Below are 23,332 nucleotides of genomic sequence, written 5' to 3' on the forward strand. Positions count from 1 at the left end.
ACCCAGCAGGCCAAGCTGGGAATAGAGCCCAGGTCTGCTGCGTCCCACTCTAATGCTGTAGCCACTAGGCAACACTGCCCTTCTCTCCCCGTTCCGCACAATGCACGCCAACCCCACAGAAGGGCCCCTCCCTCACACGGTAAGCAGCAGGGAGTGAGGAAGGCTGACGCTGTCTCTGCACAGGCCTGACCCTGGAAGAGGCTGGGCAGCCTCAGGTCCCTCCGCGGCCCGTAAGACGGGAGCAGCCAGAGTGCGGGGGTCAGGCCAGAGGGAGCCAAACTACTTCGTGCTACACAGCACCGCCTGCAGATGGCTCTGCCCAAAATAGCCTTCTATAGCTAACCCAAGATGCTGTGGAGAAGTGGTTTGAGCATTGGCCTCCTAAACCCAGGGTTGTGAGTTCAATCCTTGAGGGGGCCATTTAGGGAACTGCAATAAAAATCTGTCAGGGCATTGGCCCTGTTTTGAGCAGGGGGTTGGACTAGATGACCTCCTGAGGTCCCTTCCAACTCTGATATTCTAGGAGTGGCTGCATGCGCCGGTCAGGCAGTTTCACACTGGTGAGCAGGGAAGGGGCACTCTGGGTTCCTTGCCAGGGAGTGTTTTTAGGCTGTTGCAATGCTGTGCTGGGCACAGACATCCCAGTCCTGGGGGTGCGGCTATCGCTCTGAGGTAACGAGCAGGTAAATGTAGGAAGAGCAGCTCAGTAAAGCGTCAGCGGAGTGGGTAAGGGGCCCATGAGTTTAGATGGGGACTCAGCCTTGGGATCCAGAGGTCTAACAGAGGCTGGCTGCAGAGTGTCCCCCTGTTTCAATCTGCCTATTGTTCCGGGGGGAGGCACCAACGCAGGTCGGGAGACAATGGGAGAGAGGTGAAGAGAACAACGACCAGAGATTCATCTAAACAGAAATGAAACCTCTTCCCAAGAGTGCCCCAATCTCAGAGGGACCCTAAACAACTACAAGACTCTGAAACAGGCCCTGGAAATGCTCAGATACGTATGCAGGGCATCTCCTTAGACTAGTGTATATGGAGAAAGGACTGGCATAGCCAGTGTGGCCTTTCCATTCCTTGGCAACCCCAAAGAAGGTGAGGCCACAGCTCTAGGCTTTGCAAGTCTGCAAAGCCAGCTCTGAGGTCTATCTTAGGTGTTTATCTGCCCCTATTACACAGCCTCTGAGTGCCTCACAATCCGTATTTCTCCTCACATCACCCATGGGGCAGGGCAGTGCTGTTATCCCCAGTTTTACAGATGGGGAACTGAGGCACAGAGAGACTAAGTGACATGCCCAAGGTCACATTGGAAGCATGCGGTGGAGCTGGTAATTTAACCAAGGTACCCCCAGGCCAGTGCCCCAATCCCCAGGCCATCCTTCCCCTCTGCTGGGCTGCCGGAGGGTTAGCCCACCCTCTCCCCCCCCCAGCACTGCAAGGATCACTAATAGAATACTTCAGCATTTTCCAAATCTCTGTAGCCCCTCCCAGGTTTCCCCAGGGCTGGCCCTGGTGTAAAGATGTGAAAAGACAGGGATGGAGATTAGTACAGAGGTTTCCTGAAGCTTGTATTTCACGGACATGTTTCTTAATTTTAACAGCTGGGCTCCTCTTTGCTGTTTTCTACCTCATCTCTCCGCTATGGTCACCAAGCGCCAGATCATGAAACCTGCACTCTGTGGAGAATTTAAATCTAGTTCTCCTACATCCAAACAGCGCCATCAGAAGATATGGCCTTTGTTTAACCCAATCCTGTCCGAATTCCTTTTGGGGTTGGGATGGGCACGTTCTGATTTGTCTTCTCGCTCTGTGGACTCTCTCAGCAGACCGTAACTGCACGGACATGTTTTCATAGACATACTGCAATCCTCCCCCGCAAGCCCTTTAATAAAGTAGCAGCTGCGCCCAACCTCCGCTCTTTCCCGACGATCACACTGCAAAAGCTGTCTCGGTCGTTTCCAAATACAAGCAACGGTCTCCTGGTTGTCTTTTCGTTGTGTTACAAAGACCCAGGAAATGCATCAAATAGTCGGTTTACAATCAGCATTTTTCAGGAGGAAATGGATTTAAAAAAATCAGTGAAACAGAATGATTAAACCAGAGGATTAAATTGTGTTACTTTATTACTCTGTGTGTTGTGATAGCACCGCAGAGCCCCTAATCTAATCATGCACCAGGACCCCATTGTGCCAGGCACTGTACACAAAGAAACTCCATTGCCCAAAAAGCATACATCTCCCTGCACTTTCCAAGGCCACGTATGTTTAACAACAGCACCAACTACACTGCCAGACACATCTTCCTGCATTTTTAACTGTACACAAGGAAACTTTCCTTTCCTTCATTCCTTGGTATTCTGCCGCTTGGAAGCCTTCAGAAAAACCTCATGGGAGCTCCCCAAAGCCAGTCATTGCCCACCAATGGGCCAAACAGGCGGCCAGCTGGAAATGAGCCCAACCCTGAACCTCGAACTTGATTACTCCAAACTTCAGGGGGAATTCTATACATCTGGGCCTGGATCCAAATCTACGTTTGCACCTGGCCCCTAGCTCTGGGACAGGCTGCTCTGAAGCCCCAGTTCTAACCATCCCTGAGTTTGGGGGGAGTTTGAAATCCAGACCCATATGTTGTGGTTTAAGCCCATTTCTACTGCAGGACACATGGGAGTGGGTGGGAGAGGAGATCCATTCATCTTTCCCCTGCCCACCAGGACTCCAATCAGGAGAGAGTATTTAGCCTTAGTCCGGCTTCCATTGATGGGTGGAACTGTGATTGCTATACTGACCAGCTAAGAACGGTGTACTTCCTACCCCACCCTGGCCTGCTTGTTTGTCTCGTCCTCTTGTCTGTCATCGAGTGTAAGCTCTTTGAGGCAGGGACTGTCATTTCATAGGTATTTGTACAGCGTCTAGCACAAGGGGCCCCACCTGATTGTGGCCTTTCGGGGCTACTGCAACAACAACGACAGAGAACAGAGTGAAGTATGAAGGACTCTGCCATACAGTGCAACAATTCTGGAAAACCAGAACCAAGACGAGCCCAGCAATAACTGGAGCACTTGAAGGGGTTCCGAAGGGTGTGAGTGAGCAGCTGACGCCTCGGTTAGGAGTGCAAGACATCATGAGCAGTGACCCCCAGCAGACTGTGAGAATTTGAAACTCAAAGGGGAACGAGTCCATCTGCGCACCTAAAATGCAGGAATTTTGCTGAGGGTTTAACCAGACTCCTGCCGACCCAAACCTACACGTTAGGGGGCTTTCCCTTCACCCCTCCCTGGTTCTTATCTCACAGACAGAAAGCAGAAGACCAGAAGTCTGAAGTTCAGGCAATGCAATGTTTATTGGGGTTAGTTTCAAGCAAACATATGCATAGCTCTGACGCTGCAGAGCCTTTACCCGTGTCCCCGTTCCCCTCCTCCTTAACAGGCATAATTATACCTCCACTGCACACCCCTGGGCCCACCCCTTACAATGTAGGGTCATGTTCCGTTTTGGAGGGTCATGAGTCTTGGGGCTTGGTACCACCTCTTGTGTATTCCATAGGAGGGGTAAGGAGTGAGGTTGTTTTCTTGCCAAGGCCAGGCTTTTCTTTGGTTTTTAGTGTTTCTTATACCTCCCCCTGCACCCTCCTTGCCCCCTACCAACTGGCTGCTTGACCTTGGCTTGAGAGAGGAGCCAGGCAGCCTTCCAGTGTGTGCTTGTATCTTATACTCCCAGTCACGGGGACAGTATCTCTCCCCTTTTTAAAGATCTTGTATGTTGCGAAGGCTAATGGTTTTTAAAAAAACTCCCCTCGGGTAATGCCAAAGGATAATAATAAAATACGCTTGGATTAGCCGGGCTCACACTGCAAAGGTATCCACAATGACCCATGGCTTTGAAACAGGCTTGCAGACTTAACACACATGTTCTCCCTGTCTGTGTGGACAAAACAAAACAAAACAAAACAAGGTAGAAGCACATGGAGGAGCAGTGTTTTAACCCCGGTGGCTATTTAGACTAATAAACGATTCCTTAATACGGTTAACCTCTAACCCGAGGGTGGGGGGAGTTTCTGTTCTTTTAAAAAACAAACATTTTATTGTAATTATGGAAACATTTTCACCCAAACAAGGAAGTTCGGTAGCTATTAGTGACATTTCTCTTTCATTTTGACAGGCGTGGCACGGAGAATTATATTAACGAAGGACTTAATTCTGCAGCCAGTCATTGAACAGTGATCTTTTAACTGACATCCATGGACATTTTGTCAGATCCCACGCCCCCTGAAGTCAATAGGAAGACACCAATGTCAATGAATGTATCGCAATGTATTTGTCGTGTTGTATAATAACTCACGCCTGCTACTGCTCGTCTTACTTACTAACTTCCACATGAATGGAAGATGCGAGAGATTTACTGCCCATGCTATCTCCTGGGAATGACTTGTCAAGATAAAACAGGAAGCTTGTAATATTAGCTGTGCAATAAAACTAAAGTTGTGCTTCAAGTGAAAATATGAAGCCAAGCTCTCTCTCAATAAGAAGGGACTGATGCCAAGAACTCCGTGCAAGAACAATAAGGCAGGAGGTAGAGAAGACACATATTAATCTGTCAACATCTTAATGTATAATAAACAATTCCAGGAGGCAAAATGCTGAGCAGAAGAGTAAGCTTCCAAAATCTGATATATGCCTTTCTTTGATTAAATGAAAATCAAAGCCTGAAAGAAAATAGAAGTTCCACCTCAGCTGGTTTGAGGACTCTGTTAGAACACATGTTCTCTGTCCCTCTATCTTGCTTCCTAATAAAAGGTTACAAACAAACATTCCTGTACATTCATCAGCCTGATCCATCAGCTCCATGAAATGCCACATGCAGCTGTTTCTAAACACGTGCCAGGAATCTGTCGCACTTTATAGACCGGCTCAACCAGGGAAGGTCCCTGAACTGCAAAGCCAGCCCAAATGTAGCCTGATTAATTGTGCGATGGGGACAGAAAAGGACAGGGACTCAAAATGGGAATGTGGAAGCGGTTTCCTAGAGACAACTGGTTTAATATCTACCAAAGAGCAACAACTTTCCATCACTGGCTTCCAACCTGCCTTACATTTGGACCAAGGATGTCCATGTGAAAGGCTCCACATTCTATTCCGAAGGCGCCAACCTCCTGAATTGTCTTGCCTTGTTTTCCTAGCCCGCCTCCCACAAGAGCTTGCAACTCTTAGTTATTGGATGCTATGTTAAAATATGTTCTGTGTAAGAACCAGCCGAGACAGAGAGCTGGTAGGCTCTCAAGTCCCAACCTTTGTTGCTCCCACAATAAAGCTCATGCTTCTAGATCAAGCCATCCGTTCATAAGCCTTTCCCTTTCTTTAGGACACTACTACATATTCATTCCGCAGCAGATTTCACATGTCCTGTGTGTAAGTAGATGTCTGCCAATTTCATCAATGGGCTGTGAAGGAGAATAAGCTTCCCTATTGGGGTATGGTTTGCTTAAGAGTTTTTACAGACAACCCACTCTAAACATCAGCCTTTTAGAAAAGGAAGAAGACAGAGGGCTTTGGGCAGGTGTAACCCCCACGGAGCCCTTGGGGTCAACTGGCAGAGGCACAGGTGGTGCCTAGGGTTTTACAGGGATTCCTTGGCTCGGATAGCAGAGTGGCATATGAGATCTCTACCGAAAGTCAGTTGCCCATCGGTCATCATGATCATTATGAAATGTATGTAAAGAACATATTTAAGGAGTTCTGTATCAATACTGAAAGTGATGCTCTTAAGGTCTTTGGAGTTAAGGCTGATCCCCAGGAGGTGGCATACCTTGAGATGTTCCTTTCAGGCAAGAGGTAACAGATACTTCTCTCCCTGTCTGGCCATTTGTGTGCTGCGTATTGCATGTGGGGCTTTTCAGCTTGGAAAAGAGATGACTAAGGGGGATTTGATAGAGGTCTGTAAAATCACGACGGGTGTGGAGAAAGTGAATAAGGCAGTGTTATTTACTCCTCCTCCTAACAAGAACTAGGAGTCACCAAATGAAATTATAGGCAGCAGGTTTCCAACAAACAAAAGGAAGTATTTCTTCACAGAACACACAGTCAACCTGTGGAACTCTTTGCCAGAGGATGTTGTGACAGCCAAAACTATAATGGGGTTCATAAAAGAACTAGATAAGTTCATGGTGGATAGGTCCATCCGTGGCTATTAGCCAAGATAGTCAGGGCTGCAACTCCATGCTCTGGGTGTTCCTAGCCTCTGATTGCCAGAAGCTAGGAGTGGATATCAGGGGATGGCTCACTGGAGGGGAAAACGCCACTGAGCCTCACAGGAGTTTTCAGAGCCCCCTTGCAGGTTTGTCTGGGTAGGGAGCGGGAGGAATAGCCCCGGATGCGTACACAATGCCGGGCTAGTCAGGGAACAGATGGGGAATAGCTGCAGGAGATAAAGGCTGCCCCGGCCCATTTGGGGCTGGTCAGAAAACCAGCCTTAAAGGCTATTATGTGCCCACAGTGATTTAAATGGCTAGACTACATGAGAGTCTGATGAACAACATCACTCCGGAGCACAAATAGCTCCTGCCACCGAAGCCGTTCCTGTTTGCATAGGTCAAGTCAACCCAGCGTGTGAGTCGTTAGCTCCACTCCCCGTTAGCAGTGCTTAATTAACCTTTAAAAGAACAAGCTGCGGAAAGTGAAACATTAATGAGGTCTCTCATTGGCGTTTGGGAACAGTGTAAAGGTCTCAGATGAATCCCTACAAACCAGGCAGCGCTCTCGGAGCTTCGATCAAAATTCCTATTAGGCCGCACATCTAGCGTGGAGGGACTTTAATAACTCTGGGCTCAATATGGGGAAACAAGTTACTTCGTATGTCTCTTACCCCCAGCCTACAATCAGCCTGAAATGCACCTTTGCCAGAAATAATTAACCTGGAGGTGCCCTCTCCCATGCCTAGGGCTTAAATTTGACTGCCACCTCCCTCTTTCCTAACACAGAAACACAGCTGTAAAGGGGAATTCTGTGCTAAGCAGCCCCTAGGGACAGCAATGGCCTTGCCCATGTAGGCACTAGCTAGTACTAGGCAGTTAGGCAAGCCCCTTACAACACATGCAGCTGTCCATTTGTGGGGGGAACCAGAACAGATTGGGAACCCCCCAGGCTAAGACACAGTATGTGCATCTGATTACCGGGGGGCTGATCTGCAGGGAGGTTTCTAGCTTCCCCACAAACTCACAGAGCTAGTCAGGGATTTTTTTAACAAAACATTTCCCTCCCCCATCAGAGAATGCCGAGTCACCTGAAGCAAAACTTCTCCTGGGAAAGGGTTGATTTTTGACAGATTTTTTTGACTTGAAGAAATTTTGAAGGAAAAAAATATTTTGAAGATTTGTTTTGTTTTTAAAAAAGAAAAATGCTGGTTCCAAACAATTTTGTTTCAAAATTTAAGCCAATGAATGTAATAAAGAAAAGGTTAAAATCACACTAAAACATTTTTCTTGGCCCAAAGCATATATTTATTTTAGTCAATGAAAGAGATCAAGATTTCAAACTCTCATCTCAGTTTAGAGTAGGAAAATTCATCAAGATGTTAAACTCTCATAGCATAGAGAAACAATTTCCTAGATAACACTACTTACAATTACTGGTCTGGTCTGACTCCTTCCATCCAATATAATCCTAGTTTTAGTCCAATCTCTATCCAAACAGCACTTTAACTGCTACTAGAACAGATCCAGCTAGACTCACCTTCTCTAGAACTGAGCTCCAGGTACAGCCCTAGCACTTTTGTACAAAGGGCTCCATACCCTACAGGCCTTTCAGTAAGGGTGACTATGCTGGGCAACAAAACAACCTCTCCAGATATGTTGCCTAGATCAGACCAAATACAAATAAATCCCTTGTGAACATTTTCAATGCTGAACAAACCCATGTTCACCAAAACACAGCAGCCACTGGACCAGCCAGCATATGCAAATTGCCAAGCAGTTGATTCAGTTCCTCCTTTATGCCGACAGGTGGCGCCAGCATTGTTAGAACAATCACTAAGAGCCCTTCCTCTCTCAACACATTAACATAACAGCATTTCCCATCCTGGAAGGATTGTGTGTGATCTGACTGGTTCTCCTCCCATCTCTCCATTTTCTGTCCTCTCTCTGCTCCTGCCTCTCACCTCTTACCTTTTAACTGTTTTCTCTTCCTTTTCCTCTCTCCCCTTTTTTCTCTTCCTCTGCTCCCCCCATCTGACCCTCTTCTCACTTTCTTGGATCCTCAAAACAGGTTTAAGCTGGGCTTTAAAAAGGTGCCTAGACTTAGTTCTCACCCGCCATAGTACCACCAGCAAATGATCTGTGCCTCAGTTTACCCATCTAGCAAATGTGGGTGTGAGGCAGGGGGATGTATGGATACAAGTACCAGTGCAGAGTGTTATTGTTTAGCTTGCTGGCACAGGGGGAAGTCAAACGCAGACGCTGCCTGTCACCCTCTGTGTCTCCACAGACACGTGCTGTAAATCTTTCCCAAGCTGTCCCCACTGCCCCACCCCCCCGCCAAACGCCCCCCAAACGCCGACTGATGGGACTTTCCAGCAGCACGGCAGTAGAAGTGGATCAGAGGGAGTGAGAATCTTTCCCCTTTTGGAAGCCTCTGGCTAGGAGACGTGCAGAGCTGGGGCTGATTTCACGCGTAGAGAAAAAGGAATCGCGCTGAGGAATACACCAGAGGGGCCAGAGCCCAAGGTCCTTCCCTCGGGCGAACTCCAGCTGGAGCTAAAGCCAATGAGAACTCAAGTAAGGGGTAAGTAAAAGTGGAGTAAGGACGTCAGACCTACATGCGGATGACTGAGTGAGATGGAGTCATCTGGCCAGTGCTCCCATGATGTCCAAGCAGCAATGCTCAGTACCTTTCATTTGCTTGGGATATGAGAGTCCCATCGGGCATCTTTTGCACCAGACTCAAGTCTAATTCCCACTGACTCCTGGGAATTTTGCCTGAATAAAGAGTGCAAGATCGGGCCCTTTCTTTTAAATTTGGAAATCTGCATTCTTAGCACAGACCAGAGGTTGCTTGGCAATAAAAGAGACGTCAGCATGAGAGGTCATTGCAATTGCCCTGAGGCCAGTTACATTCCTGTCCCAGCTCCTGCTCTGTCACTATCAACTTGTGACTTCTGATCTGGCCACACCTCCTGCTTCCCCTACACACCCACCCAGGGCCGTAAGCAGGGCAGGGAGAGCAGGGCAGCTGCCCAAGGCGCAAAGCCGTGGGGGCAGAAAAATGGGGCATGTGGGGGCAGTCATATCCCCCCCCCCGATTTCTGCCTTCCATTTAGCACAGCGATTTTCAAATTGTGGCGTGTGCCCAACCTCTGTGCTAAATGGAAGGCAGAAATCTGGTCGGAGGGGGAGGGGGTGTGCACATGACTCTGTATGTTCCCCAGGCGTCACCTCTAGGGGGCGCAAATATGCCTCAATGCGGCTCTGCGCCCACCCACCCTCAGACACTACTGAATGAAGGCTTATTCTGCCTGAGCCCTGAACAGATCAGCCAGAGCCAGCCTGTCTTCCTCTGGATCCCAATAGCAGCTGATTGACACATCCCTGCTGGTCTTAGGGTTCCTTCTCCTGGTGGTTCCCAAACAACAGCCAAACCACTGAAGCTGGGGTCCAGGATTTGCCCTGTAACGGTAACATTTATAAAGCATGTTGAAAGCCATGGACAGCAGGTGCTGCAGAAGTACCAGTGCATTAGTAATAGCAAGGAGTGGGAGCTTGAATCTGTGACAGATTGCTAGCAGAAGCACTATTGCAACGTGCTAGGAGTGTGTTTCCTCTTCGCCTCTGGTATTCGAAGGTGCTAGCAATGGGAAGCGGGGAGCCGCTAGGGATTCTAGGAACATGAAAAGAGACTCATCCCGTGGAGCATACAAAGTAAAATCCGGGTGCGTGGGCCACAGGTTAGGACGCTGGGCTAGAAGTCCTGGGCTCTATCCCCAGCTCTGCTGTAGGACCTTGTGCAAAGTGGCTTTCAGTTTCCTCCCCTTTAAAATAGGGCTAATGAAATGTATCTTCCTTTGCAAAGCTCTTTGAGATCTGTGAATGAAAAGCACTACAGCGGAGCTCAGTCCTATTAGCTGTGTCCAGTTGCTGGGTCTTTACCCTACAAGGTTTGAAGTATTATGAGGCGAGTGAAACAAAACCCTGCAAAACTCATTTATTTCTCATTCCAAACCTAATGGTGGGATTTATGCTGAACATTTGGTCAGATGTACAAACCAGCAATCTGTGGTCGGAAGTGCTCACGATCGGCTGCCAGCATCTTTCCCTATTGAAAGCCCAGCCTGGCAGATGGCACCGAGGGGCTGCAACAGTGCCCACAACGGTGCGAGAGTTTTACTTGTAATTGACATGAGCACAGGAAATGTGAGGCTGGAGAGAGGCCCTGGAGCCTGACCAACCTGATTGCCTTTTATAAGACAACTGGTTCTGTTGATATGGGGAAAGCAGTGGACATGATATACCTTGACTTTAGCAAAGCTTTTGATACAGTCTCCCACAGTATTCTTGCCAGCAAGTTAAAGAAGTGTGGGCTGGATGAATGGACTATAAGGTGGATAGAAAGCTGGCTAGATTGTCGGGCTCAACAGGTAGTGATCAATGGCTCCATTTCTAGTTGGCAGCCGGTTTCAAGCGGAGTGCCCCAAGAATCAGTCCTGGGGCCGGTTTTGTTCAATATCTTCATTAATGATCTGGAGGATGGCGTGGATTGCACCCTCAGCAAGTTTGCAGATGACACTAAACTGGGAGGCGTGGTAGATACGGTGGACATGGTAGATACGCTGTTCTCAGTGGTGGCAGATGACAGAGCAAGGAGCAATGGTCTCAAGTTGCAGTGGGGGAGGTCTAGGATGGATATTAGGAAAAACTATTTCACTAAGAGGGTGGTGAAGCACTGGAGTGGGTTACCTAGGGAGTTGGTGGAATCTCCATCTTTAGAGGTTTTTAAGGGCCGGTTTGACAAAGATCTGGTTGGGATGATTTAGTTGAGGTTGGTCCTGCTGTGAGCAAGGGGTAGGACTAGATGACCTCCTGAGGTCTCTTCCAACCCTAATCTTCTATGATTCTATGAATGCCAGCTACAAACGTGCCAGGCAAATGCCTGTTCTCACTTTCAGGTGACATTGTAAATAAGATGACGGCAGCATTACCTCCTGTAAATGTAAACAAACTTGTTTATCTTACCGATTGGCTGAACAAGAAGTAGGACTGAGTGGACTTGTAGGGTCTGAAGTTTTACATAGTTTTGGTTTTGAGTGCAGTTATGTAACAAAAAAAAAAATCTACATTTGTAAGTTATACTTTCACGACAAAGAGATTGCACTACAGTACTTGTATGAAGTGAATTGAAAAATACTATTTCTTTTATCATTTTTACAGTGCAAATATTTGTAATCAAAAATAATATACACTTTGAGTTCAATTACAACACAGAATACCATATATATGAAAATGTAGAAAAAAATCCAAAATATTTAATAAGTGTCAATTAGTATTCTGTTGTTTAACAGTGCGATTAAAACTGCGATTAATCGCGCTTAATTTTTTTAATCGCGATTAATTTTTTGAGTTAATCGTGTGAGTTAACGGCGATTAATCGACAGCCCTAGTCTGAAGCCCATTAGCCTATGCATCATCAACCTCCATTTTCAGGGGTCACAGTTAAAAAACTCATGCCAAGGCAGCAAAATATGGGGCTATGGGAGGTGAAGCTATTCATTTCCCAGAGTGACTAAGGGAGCCGCTCTTCCTGTCTTGGTCCACTTTGAATCTGCTGGAGGATGCTGCCTTCGACACAGCTAATCAACGGCCACGGCACCCTTCGTCTTAAACCAGCTAAGCTGCAAGCGTAAATGGCGGAGCACTCTGGAAAGCCCAGGTGGCGGTCCCCACCTTGTGGCTGCCCAGGGCTGCAGAAGGAAGAGTTTGGGCTGGGTTTTTGTCACAGCTTTTCAATGGGGGGTTGTGTCTCTCTTTTCTCGATGACCGTATCCTTTAATACGGACAACAACTAAACAACCAGGGGCTGATCCTTCAGTCTTTGCACAGGCCAAACTCCCACCTCAGGGAGAGTTTTGCCTCTGGAGGGGATGCCGGATTTGGCCAGAAGAGGAGTTTAAGCCCTAGGAACCTCCTGCATCACTGGGCCCAAATGTGAGGGCACAATATGGCTTCCATTGTATTAAGATTAAACGGGGATGAGTTGCATTGTTACTCTGCACCGATCAGGCAGAAAACCATATGTCCTCAAGCTACTAAAATACCCACATTGGCATCTTTTATTTGTAATCATGTCAATTCCAAGGTGAACATAACTTCAAGAGTCCTGGTCCCTGGCATGGACACAGCTAAAGGTTTTTCCAGAACCAATCCACTAACCATTTATTTCCACCGGACATAGATCAAAAAGTACAAAACAAGCACTCTGCACAAGCTCACTTTCCAGGGATTCAAAACAGTCACAGAAATGACAGTGAAGCATTAGGGCTGGCACCTGCACGTACTGAGTCACGTGAGTTGCTTTTAATACTGGACAGATGAGTAGAAATTCACAGAGGAGGGGATGTCAGTAGCAGGCTGGTTGGGAAGACAAGACCAAGACTTTGCCTGACAAAACCTGAAATGTCTCATTCTTGTCATGGAAGTCACAGCGGTGAGAACCACACAGCCCATCACTGGTTCTGCAAACACCTCTGCACCGGAGTACCGTTTGCCCCACGAATGATCCCGCTGAGGCCAAAAGGAAAGGATGCTCTTTTGCCAATCTGGCCCTTTCTCTATATTTTTTAGAAGCCAATGTATTTTTCCAGAATAACAGTGGTTGGCAGGAGGCTGGCAGATACTGAATTCTAGAATCATTGCAGCAAGTTGCACCTGGCCCCAGAGCAGCATAAAAAGGCCATAAAGGGGGTGGAACTAGCCTGTGGGGAACAGGATCTGTGCAAACAATTTCTACAGAGCTGGTGGAGTAGCAGGACGCCAGCCCCTCTCTGAGTCTCTCCCATGGTCCCAAGGGGTCCTCGGAACCAGAGCACAAGGGCCCAGGGCCGGAATAAGGGGGAATCAATGGGACCCTGTAGCGGGCTGGACACCCGCTCCTGCCCTGAGGGGTTTGGAATAGCCCTGGGAGAAGGCTGGGGCTGGGAGAAGCAGCTACTGGGCTGATTGGGGAAGGAGCTGCAGCTGGACCACACCCTAATCAGAGCCCAGCTGGCCTGTATAAAGAGCCTGGGAGCCAGGAGCTCAAGAGTCTCTCTCTGCCTTCAGAGAGAGAAGGGCCTGGCTGCGGGGAGCTAGACACAGAGGACCTGGGTGGAGCAGGGCTGGGGAAAGGCTGAGGAGCTGGGGAGCTCCAGCCTGGAAAGCCCCAGGCTGTGGCCTAGTAGGAGGCCAAGGGGTACTGGGGGGTGCAGAGGGCAGCCCAGAGCTAGGCCAAGGCAGCAGGTCCAAACCCAACCTTCCTGATGATGAGTGGCCTATACTGCAGTCTGCCCCAGGGAGTGGGGGCTAGTTGGTGACTGGCAGTGGCCTTATCCTGAGGTGAGGTGGGGTTAGTGGGTGGGGGTTCCCCTGGGAGGGGAGACCCAGCGAGTGTGGGTATTGCCAGGGGGCAGCACCCAGGGCAAGGGGTCCTGGGAGGGACATGGGGGCCAGAACAGGCAGCAAGGCGGATCACCGCCCTGCAGAGGGTGCTCCAGAGGCTGGTGAGCTAATTCCCTGGACGACCAGCAGGAGGCGCCGCCGGGGTGAGTCCGGACCCCTTACAGACCCCTTGGAGAGCACGGTGATACTCAGCATGAGTGCCGCAGAAGCCAGCTCTCAGTTACCAGTTTCTGGTGACTGTTCCATTCGAACCTAATCCAGGCGGGGAGGGTGGCTGAACGACATGCCAGCGTTACTGCTGTACTTCCCAGGCAGTCGCCATAATAGGAGGTACTGGCCAACGCAACGCCCCCGATCAAGAGCACCGAGTTCCTTTCCTCCTGCCGGATGCTTTTCTTTAGCAGACCGTGTGGATGATTGTGCCGTTGGAAGCGCCCGAAGCTGCTCCGCCATTTATAATGTAGTCCTTTATGTTCATCTCAGAACTGGACATCAGTTTGTTTCTCTCCTGCCCCGTGATTACTGTTTCTATTCCTCTAAGGCACGCCTTCATATCCTCTCGGAAGGAAGGAGTGTAGAGACCGTAAATGATAGGATCGCTGCACGTGTGCAGCAAGCCAAAGAGAAAGAGACTGTGGTTGATGTATTCGGGCATACTTTGAATCATGTCTGGCTGGAACCAGTACCACAGGCCCAGGAGGTAATATGGGGTCCAGCAGATAATGAAGGAGGCAACTATCACAACGGTCATCTTGAGGGTCTTCATTCGCGCCTTGGAGATGTGGTCGTTTTTGCTTCTTGCTAGACCTGCCGGGAAGAGTCAAAGGGATAATTGTATACCACGCAACAGCATACAACCAGGAAGAGACCAACATTCACAGCCCGGCCTCCCACAATCAGTATGAGTTTGACTTCAAGATTTAGGCCTGATCCAAAGGCCACTGGAGTCAGTGGGAGCATTTCCATTGACTTCCGTGAGCACTGGATTAAGCCCAAACTGCAGCTGAATTGAGTTACCACGGGGCTGAAGTAGTGCCCAGAGGCCTGTACTGGCTCTCTGTATTGGGCTGTATTTCACCCTGAAGGGCTTCAGTGGGACATAAAGCCATGCACAAGGCGCGGGTTGGGCCTCTCCCGGGGAGGGGGGGGGGGGGGATGAATAAGGATATCCATTTTCAAGGCTGCTGCCTTTCATCACCATAAAGTCACTTGACTGGATTGAGGCCTGACCCTACCCCAGCCATGCAGGAGTCTGAAGAGGAGGTGGCCTTGCACACCTTCCCCATCTCTTCTCGCCTGGCCTGAAGGAGGCAGTAGCAGGTCTCCATGATACTCCTGGAAGAAGTGGGCAGAGAGGGGTGGCAGATTCCATGCTCTGCGCCCCTCTCCACTATATGTGCAGTCTCTCTCACCACGTATTACATTACAAGGCTCCCCTATTCCGCTGTCCATTATTTTCCATCAGCGAGGACTTGCCATCCCCAGAAACACACCTGCTGTTTCTCATTTTCTAAGCCTGGAGATGTCAGGCAACGATGCTAACATTACGCAACAAGAGATGGCTATGAAATCTAAGGGCTCTGGCAGGGAAAATTACAACGTCTCGGCAATGCCAATAAGATCACATGGAAGTATACTGAATGCTAAATAGCTGCAGCCTACTCACCCTTGTTGATCTTCAGTTGCTTACTGATTTCCCAGATGATGCGGATGTAGCAGACAATCATGACGCTCAGTGGGGCGACGTAGAGGGTGGTGAAGGTGAACATGTTGTAGATGATTTCTTCCCAGTGCTCTTGGAAACTTCCATGGGTCACACACTGGGTAAAATTGACACCCGGGACAGTGTGCAGGTGAAAAAGAAAAAGCTGAAATTAAGAATGAAACAGTTAGTCAGAGATCGTTCTTAAAGGGGCACTGTCACAATGACAATCTCCTTCCTGGGCTTACTGGCAACACTTTCTGGCAATTATTAAACCCCAAAAAGAATTTAGAAAGTCTTGTTACATAGGGTTTGCCAGATTGGGTCAGACCACAGGTCCATCTAATTCAAAACACTGTTTTGACAGTGATCAGCACCAGATGCTTTAGAGGAGGGTGTTAGAACCCTGCAGTAGCAGATACGGAATAATCCGTCCCCACATTAAGTCTTGTTCTAGCTCTCATCAGCAGAGCACGAGGCTGCATATTGACTTGTCATCAGACATGCTCTTTGCTGACTCAGCCTGTCACTCATCTCAAGCAATGGTCTGGTCCATTCATGGTCAATTCCACTGTCCAGTTCTCATGCGCTAGTACGACACTGCGACATTTGGGCAGCAGCTGCAGCAGGCGAAAAATGGGTTCTGTTGGAATTAAAAGCTCATTGCGTTTTTCTCCAGGCCTTGATCATAAACCTCAGCCATTATTGTAATTATTCCTTACTTTGTGCCAATAGACAACATGCTACCAACTACTAGCAAACGCATCAATTAATTCTATAAGCCAGGTTCTTATAAATAAATCAGAGATAAAGTCCTTGAGTTGGGGTGGATCTGTCTCTCCTTTCTAAGTATTATGATGCTGTTCTCCATGATAGTGGAATAATTTTTATCCAAAACATACTTGGCCTAATAGCAGAAAATAACCCCCACTGAGCCCATAAGCCAATGTGTGGATATTTTAAACATTGTTGTTCCCAGCCATGCAATATTTGATGGATTCAGTAACTGGGTGAAGAGCCATTTATCTCTCTCGGGAACTCAGAATTCTTTTGTGCTGCTACAACAGCACCGTAGAATTCATGCTCACAAGATTTATTTTCACTCGATGGCGGCTTCCTGTCCTGAGCTGACAATACACCCCACTTATCTCCATTAGTGTCAGATGTTCCTAGCGCTGTCTGAAGCAGCAGCATCTTTTGAATGAAAAGTCTCTCTATTCGCCTTTTAAAATGCCAATCCCTTTATATGTTCAGTCTCCCGCCCGGGCTGCCCTGGCAGCACTGAAATTTGCACACTGAATAAACACTGGAAGGAGGACAGGTTAAACATTTTATAGCAGTCATAGTCCAGACACACCATATTGTGGATATGAGAGACCAAGGCCCAATTCCTCAAAGTTGAAGAGAAGTCTGAAGGAATGCCTAACATAGTGAATGCTAATGGGAAGGGGGTAGGTTTAGCAGATAAAATAAAAAAAGAACAAGTTAAAAATCACTTAGAAAAGTTAGATGCCTGCAAGTCACCTGGGCCTGATGAAATGCATCCTAGAATTCTCAAGGAGCTAATAGAGGAGGTATCTGAGCCTCTAGCTATTATCTTTGGAAAATCATGGGAGACGGGAGAGATTCCAGAAGACTGGAAAAGGGCAAATATAGTGCCCATCTATAAAAAGGGAAATAAAAACAACCCAGGAAACTACAGACCAGATAGTTTAACTTCTGTGCCAGGGAAGATAATGGAGCAAGTAATTAAGGAAATCATCTGCAAACACTTGGAAGGTGGTAAGGTGATAGGGAACAGCCAGCATGGATTTGTGAAGAACAAATCATGTCAAACCAATCTGATAGCTTTCTTTGATAGGATAACGAGCCTTGTGGATAAGGGTGAAGCTGTGGATGTGGTATACCTAGACTTTAGTAAGGCATTTGATATGGTCTCGCATGATATTCTTATCGGTAAACTACGCAAATACAATTTAGATGGGGCTACTATAAGGTGGGTGCATAACTGGCTGGATAACCGTACTCAGAGAGTTGTTATTAATGGTTCTCAATCCTGCTGGAAAGGCATAACGAGTGGGGTACCGCAGGGGTCTGTTTTGGGACCGGCTCTGTTCAATATCTTCATCAACGACTTAGATATTGGCATAGAAAGTACGCTTATTAAGTTTGCGGATGATACCAAACTGGGAGGGGTTGCAACTGCTTTGGAAGACAGGGTCATAATTCAAAATGATCTGGACAAAGTGGAGAAATGGTCTGAGTTAAACAGGATGAAGTTTAACAAAGACAAATGCAAAGTGCTCCACTTAGGAAGGAAAAATCAGTTTCACACATACAGAATGGGAACAGACTGTCTAGGAAGGAGTACGGCAGAAAGGGATCTAGGGGTTATAGTGGACCACAAGCTAAATATGAGTCAACAGTGTGATGCTGTTGCAAAAAAAGCAAACATGATTCTGGGATGCATTAACAGGTGTGTTGTGAGCAAGACACGAGAAGTCATTCTTCCACTCTACTCTGCTCTGGTTAGGCCTCAGCTGGAGTATTGTGTCCAGTTCTGGGCACCGCATTTTAAAAAAGATGTGGAGAAATTGGAAAGGGTCCAGAGAAGAGCAACAAGAATGATTAAAGGTCTTGAGAACATGACCTCTGAAGGAAGGCTGAAAGAATTGGGTTTGTTTAGTTTGGAAAAGAGAAGACTGAGAGGGGACATGATAGCAGTTTTCAGGTATTTAAAAGGGTGTCATAAGGAGGAGGGAGAAAACTTGTTCACCTTAGCCTCTAAGGATAGAACAAGAAGCAATGGGCTTAAACTGCAGCAAGGGAGGTTTAGGTTGGACATTAGGAAAAAGTTCCTAACTGTCAGGGTGGTTAAACACTGGAATAAATTGCCTAGGGAGGTTGTGGAATCTCCATCTCCGGAGATATTTAAAAGTAGGTTAGATAAATGTCTATCAGGGATGGTCTAGACAGTATTTGGTCCTGCCATGCGGGCAGGGGACTGGACTCGATGACCTCTCGAGGTCCCTTCCAGTCCTAGAATCTATGAAAGGTAGTTAAGTGCCTAACTCCAATAGATTTCAGTGGGAGTTTGGTGTCTGAATACCTTTGAGGATCTGGGCCCAAAGAGGTAATGTCAGGTTATCATCAAGCAGGTTTCCTCCACCATACAGGTCGCTAGTGACAGTGTTATGCTACTGCGCATTTCCTGCTGGGTGTTTTTGACTATTGCACGGATGAAACCACTGTATTTAGAACAGGAGCAGCTTGAAATAATGGCAGACATGGGTGGCAGGTATAATAGGCCCTAACCCAGGCCCTGGCCCTGCCCACGTGCCACCTTCTCTTCTAAGTTGGCGGGAGCTCAGCTCCGGCCAGATGCCAGTAGGTGGGTGGGGCCGGTGGATGGCCCGGTGCTGGTGCCAGCCAGTGGCCCAGCGCTGTGGCCAGTTGCTGGGGGCAGCCAGCAGCCCAGGGCAGTTCAGCAGGGGCTCCTCTGGCCATAGAGGCGGGGGACGCTCAGGGCTCCAGCAGAGGGTGGGCATGATAGAGGCAGGGCCTCGGGTGGAAGGGAGGGGGGCGTGTGGCTAGCCTCCCCAAAGTGGGGGGAGGGGGGCTCGCAATGGTAGCAGAAGCAACAGACGTAAGAGAAAGCTGGTTAGTTCTGGGCTTTTAGGCCATGTCCACACTACAGCATCTCTCTGTAGCAATTGCATTTTGAAGTCATTTGGCAAGGTGGTTGCAGCCCAGCATAGTTATAACATGGTTCACATCTACCCACTGAAAGAATGCTGTCGGCTGCCTAGAAGAGTGGTCTATGGAGCTGGTCACACTGGGGGTTTTTGCTGAAATTCGCTACTGTTGCTGCCAATAGGGTTACCATATTTCAACAAGCAAAAAAGAGGACGGGAGGAGCCCCGCCCTAGCCCCGCCCCTGCCCCTCCCACTTCCCGCCCCCCCAGAACCCCCAACCCTCCCCCCGTTCCTTGTCCCCTGACTGCCCCCTCCTGGGACCCCTGCCCCTAACTGCCCCCCAGGACTCCACTCCCTATCTAAGCCTCCTTGCCTCTTGTCCCCTGACTGCCCCAACCCTTATCCACACCCCCACCCCCAGACAGACCCCTGGGACTCCCACGCCCCATCCAACTACTCCCCACCCCCTGACAGCCCCCCCCAGAACTCCCAACCCATCTAAACCCCTCTGCTCCCTGTCCCCTGACTGCTCCGATCCCTCTCCCCACTCCTGCCCCCTGACAGCTCCCCCCCAGAATTCCCAACCCATCTAAACCCCTCTGCTCCCTGTCCCCTGACTGCTCCGATCCCTCTCCCCACTCCTGCCCCCTGACAGCTCCCCCCCAGAACTCCCAGCCCCCTACCCCCCCGCTCCTTGTCCCCTGACTGCCCCCTCCTGGGACCCCTGCTCCTAACTGCCCTCCAGAACCCCACCCCCTACCTAAGACTCCCTGTTCCTTGTCCCCTAACTGCCCCCTCCTAAGACCCCCCCCAACTGCCCCCCAGGACCCTACCCCCTACCTGTACCCTGACTGCCCAAAACTTTCTCCACTCCCCCCCAAAAGCCCCCCCCCCGTTTCTTGACTGCCCCCTCCAGAATCCCCCTGGCCCCCTTACCCTGCTGCTCAGAACAGGGTGTTGGGCTCTGTGCCAGCCGGACACCTGGCTGAGCTCTCCAGCACAACAAAACCCGGTCCCTGGCCCTGCACAGTGCTGCCGGACCGGGCTGCAGGAGGAGGAGCTGCAGGCTCAGAATGCAGGGAGGAGGAAGCTGCTCCGGAGTCCAGCCCGGGACTTTCCTGCAGCCCTCCCAGCTGCTCGCTCTGCTCTGCCGGGGGAGGGGGGAAATCCCGGACATTGTGAGTGCTTTACAAATTCCCCCCGGACGCTATTTTTAGCAGAAAAAGGAGGACATGTCCGGGTAAATCCGGACGAATGGTAACCCTAGCTGCCAGCATTTCAGCTCCGCTGGGGGTAGCAATGAGGGGGGGTTAGTGTAGGCAGCGGATGGTATTTTAAGCACCATGGTGTTTAACCTTCGCTTGAGCAGGTCTTGCCAACATGTTGGCTTAAGACGCTGGTGATCAGCGGCAATGTGGCCATTCTAGAGTGTCGACCCTTGTGAGCACTAGTGGTAACAACCGGGGGAAATATTTGGCAAAATAGCCCATCATGGACAAAGCCAGAAGCACCATCTAAGCCAGCCAGGGGGGTTTCAAATCTCCACACACACTGGACTGGGAAACTACGAACTGCAGTTGGGGATACTCAGTCTAGTTCCTCAGGCTTGCTAGATGTGCTAAGGAACATGGCAAAGAGATGTTCTGATGGGGACCAACCTGGGACAGAAGCTCTCCACCTGCCTTCCCCCGGCAGCAATCATTGAGGATACGTCTACACTGCAGAAAAAAAACTCCATGGCAGCGAGCCTCAGAGCCGCGGTGAACTGACTTGGGCTTGTGATATGGGGCTAAAAACAGCAGTGTAGACATTCCTGCTCGAGCAGGTGCTTGCGTTCTGAGACCCACCTCACTGCTGCTATTTTAATCCCCGTAGCGTGAGCCCCATAAGCCCGAGTCAGCTGACCCAGGCTCTGATGTGCGCAGACTCAGGGATTTTTTTGCCCAGCAGATGGACGCTTAGTGTGGAAGTGACAACACCCCACCTGTTGTTCTGTGATTCACTCTGACTCAAAGGCTCGGTTTATTTGCACATTGCAAAATAATCCATCCTCCGCAGTGAGTTAAACAAGGGCAGCCCAGTTGCTGTGTTGATCAACCCTATTGCACATCATGAAATCCGAAAGCCATAGGACCAAATTCTGCTCTCATTCCCATCTGTGCAACCCAATGAATGAGGTCATCTGTGCATAACGGAGCAGAATCTGGCTGTAGTTTGAGTTATGGATGCGATTATCTTTTGGATGCTTGGCCATTGTATCAGGAGCTGATTTGTGTGTAGTTCTCTTATTGAATTTCCTTGCGCAGATAAGGTGGCGGCAAGGTAGGTCCCTAAGAAAGTTCTGCCAATAGCAAATGGATCACTGTAGAAATCTGGGGGCGTGGCCTCAGCTGGTGTGACTCAGCTCAGCTTCATTAACTCGAGATCAGCTCACACCACAGGAAGAATAGAATTCTATAGCAAATACATTCCCAGGTAAGTGAATGAGGAGCATGGATCAGCGTTCACGTCTCACTCCCTGTCAGTCCCTGGCCTGGGCCTGGGAAGCTAATGATCCAGCCAGGGGAACAAATTCGATGATGAATCTTGGCCACGTGCCACCGGAGTCATGTTGCGCATTCACTAAGAAGAAGTTAAGTGAATGGAATACAAGAGCTAACACATCCCCATGCAAAGAATGGGGTTCAAGAGTTAATGGATTCCCACTGAAGCTAATGGACTCTAGGAGGTACTGCCTCCAAAGCTGAGCCCAGTCAAAATTTCAATTGACATTTTCTGGCGGCGCCATGGTACAGCATCACCACCATAGAATCATAGACTATGAGGGTTGGAAGAGACCGCAGGAGACCATCTAGTCCAACCTCCTGCTCAAAGCAGACTCACTCTTCCTCACAAGCTGGAACAATGAGAAAGGGGCAGTGAGCAAAGAAGGGCTCAGTTCCAGGATACTCTAATAGCTGCAGAATGCACTGACCATAGACTTTGGAGAACCTGGAGTGGTTCAAGAGACAGGCATGGTGTATGGGAGTGGAAGCCAGAAATTCCCAAGTTATAGTCCGGGCTCAGGCAGCAAGTTCTTCCAAGATTCTGGGCCTGTTACTTCACCTTCCCGCGTCTCATTTTCCCAGTGTACAATGGAGATTGTAACAATTACCATTCTCCCTAGGGCACGGTGATGATGAATGAGTTAACATCCGTAAAATTAGTTCTCTGAAAACATCTGCTCAATGTGCAGCAGCCATCAAAAAAGAAAACAGAATCCCTTAGGAAAGGGATAGATAATAAGATAGAAAATATCATAATGCCACGATATAAATCCATGGTACGCCCATACCTGGAATACTGGCGTGCAGTTCTGGTCGCCTCATCTCAAAAAAGTTATGTTAGAATTGCAAAAAGTACAGAGAAGGGCAACAAAACTGATTAGGGGTATGGAACAGCTTCCATGTGAGGAGAGATTTAAAAAGACCAGGGGGAAAGAGACGACTAAAAGGGGATATGCTTAGAAGTCTATAAAATCATGAATAGTGTGGAGATAGTGAATAAGGAAATGTTATTTACCCCTTCACATAACACAAGGACCAGGGGTCACCCAATGAAATTAATAGGCAGTGGGTTTAAAACAAACAAAAGGGAGGACTTCTTCACACAACGCAGAGTCAACCTGTGGCACTCATGGCCAGGGGATGTTGTGACAGCCAAAAGTATAACTGGATCCAAAAAAAAAAATTAGATAAATTCATGGAGGATAGGTCTATCGGTGGCTATTAGCCAAGATGTTCAGGGATGCAACCCCATGCTCTGGGTGTCCTCTGACTGCCAGAAGCTGGGGCTGGATGACAGGGGATGGATCTCTCAATAATTGCCCTGTCCTGTTCATTCCCTCTGGAGAATGTGGAACTGGCCACTGTCAGAAGACAGGATACTGCGCTAGATGGACCATTGGTCTGACCCTGTATGGCAGCTCCTATGTTCTTATGTTCATAAGTGTTCTAGAAGTCCCACTTCTTATTATCTACCTCAACATCTGCAGACCTGAACCGTAACCGGATTTGAACACCTCCCTGTGTGCTGGGGATGGGACACTAAACCATGAGGCTCTTCCCTACTATAGCTGTGCTGAGATGGGATCTGTGCCAGCTGCAAGAATATCTCAGGCCTGAACTCCCCAAAATTCAGCAACAAGTTAGGACCTGGCTTCCTCTTGGAAAATAATGGGCATATTATCAGTCTGGCTTAGGTACTGCAGATGGCTTCCCATCGCTGCAGTATCTGAGCACCTCACAATCTCTAGTGGATTTATCCTCA

The 23,332-nt window shown here is 48.8% G+C and overlaps 1 protein-coding gene across 3 annotated transcripts in view; it reads right to left on the minus strand.

Annotated features, from left to right (window-relative positions):
- Window positions 1-11,362: 11,362 nt before the first annotated feature.
- LOC101953943 (gonadotropin-releasing hormone II receptor-like) overlaps window positions 11,363-23,332 on the minus strand; it is a 51,826-nt gene continuing 39,856 nt past the window's right edge. For all 3 annotated transcript variants that reach the window (XM_065559200.1, XM_008172454.3, XM_065559199.1), the window contains 2 exons: window positions 15,293-15,494; window positions 11,363-14,433 (listed from right to left, as the gene is read on the minus strand). In XM_065559200.1, coding sequence (XP_065415272.1) covers window positions 14,024-14,433; window positions 15,293-15,494 — 612 coding nt within the window. In that variant the 3' untranslated portion in view covers window positions 11,363-14,023. The remainder of the gene's footprint in view (window positions 14,434-15,292; window positions 15,495-23,332) is intronic.

The sequence above is a fragment of the Chrysemys picta genome, chromosome 10 (genome assembly GCF_011386835.1).
Source record: "Chrysemys picta bellii isolate R12L10 chromosome 10, ASM1138683v2, whole genome shotgun sequence".
Lineage (NCBI taxonomy): Eukaryota > Metazoa > Chordata > Testudines > Emydidae > Chrysemys > Chrysemys picta.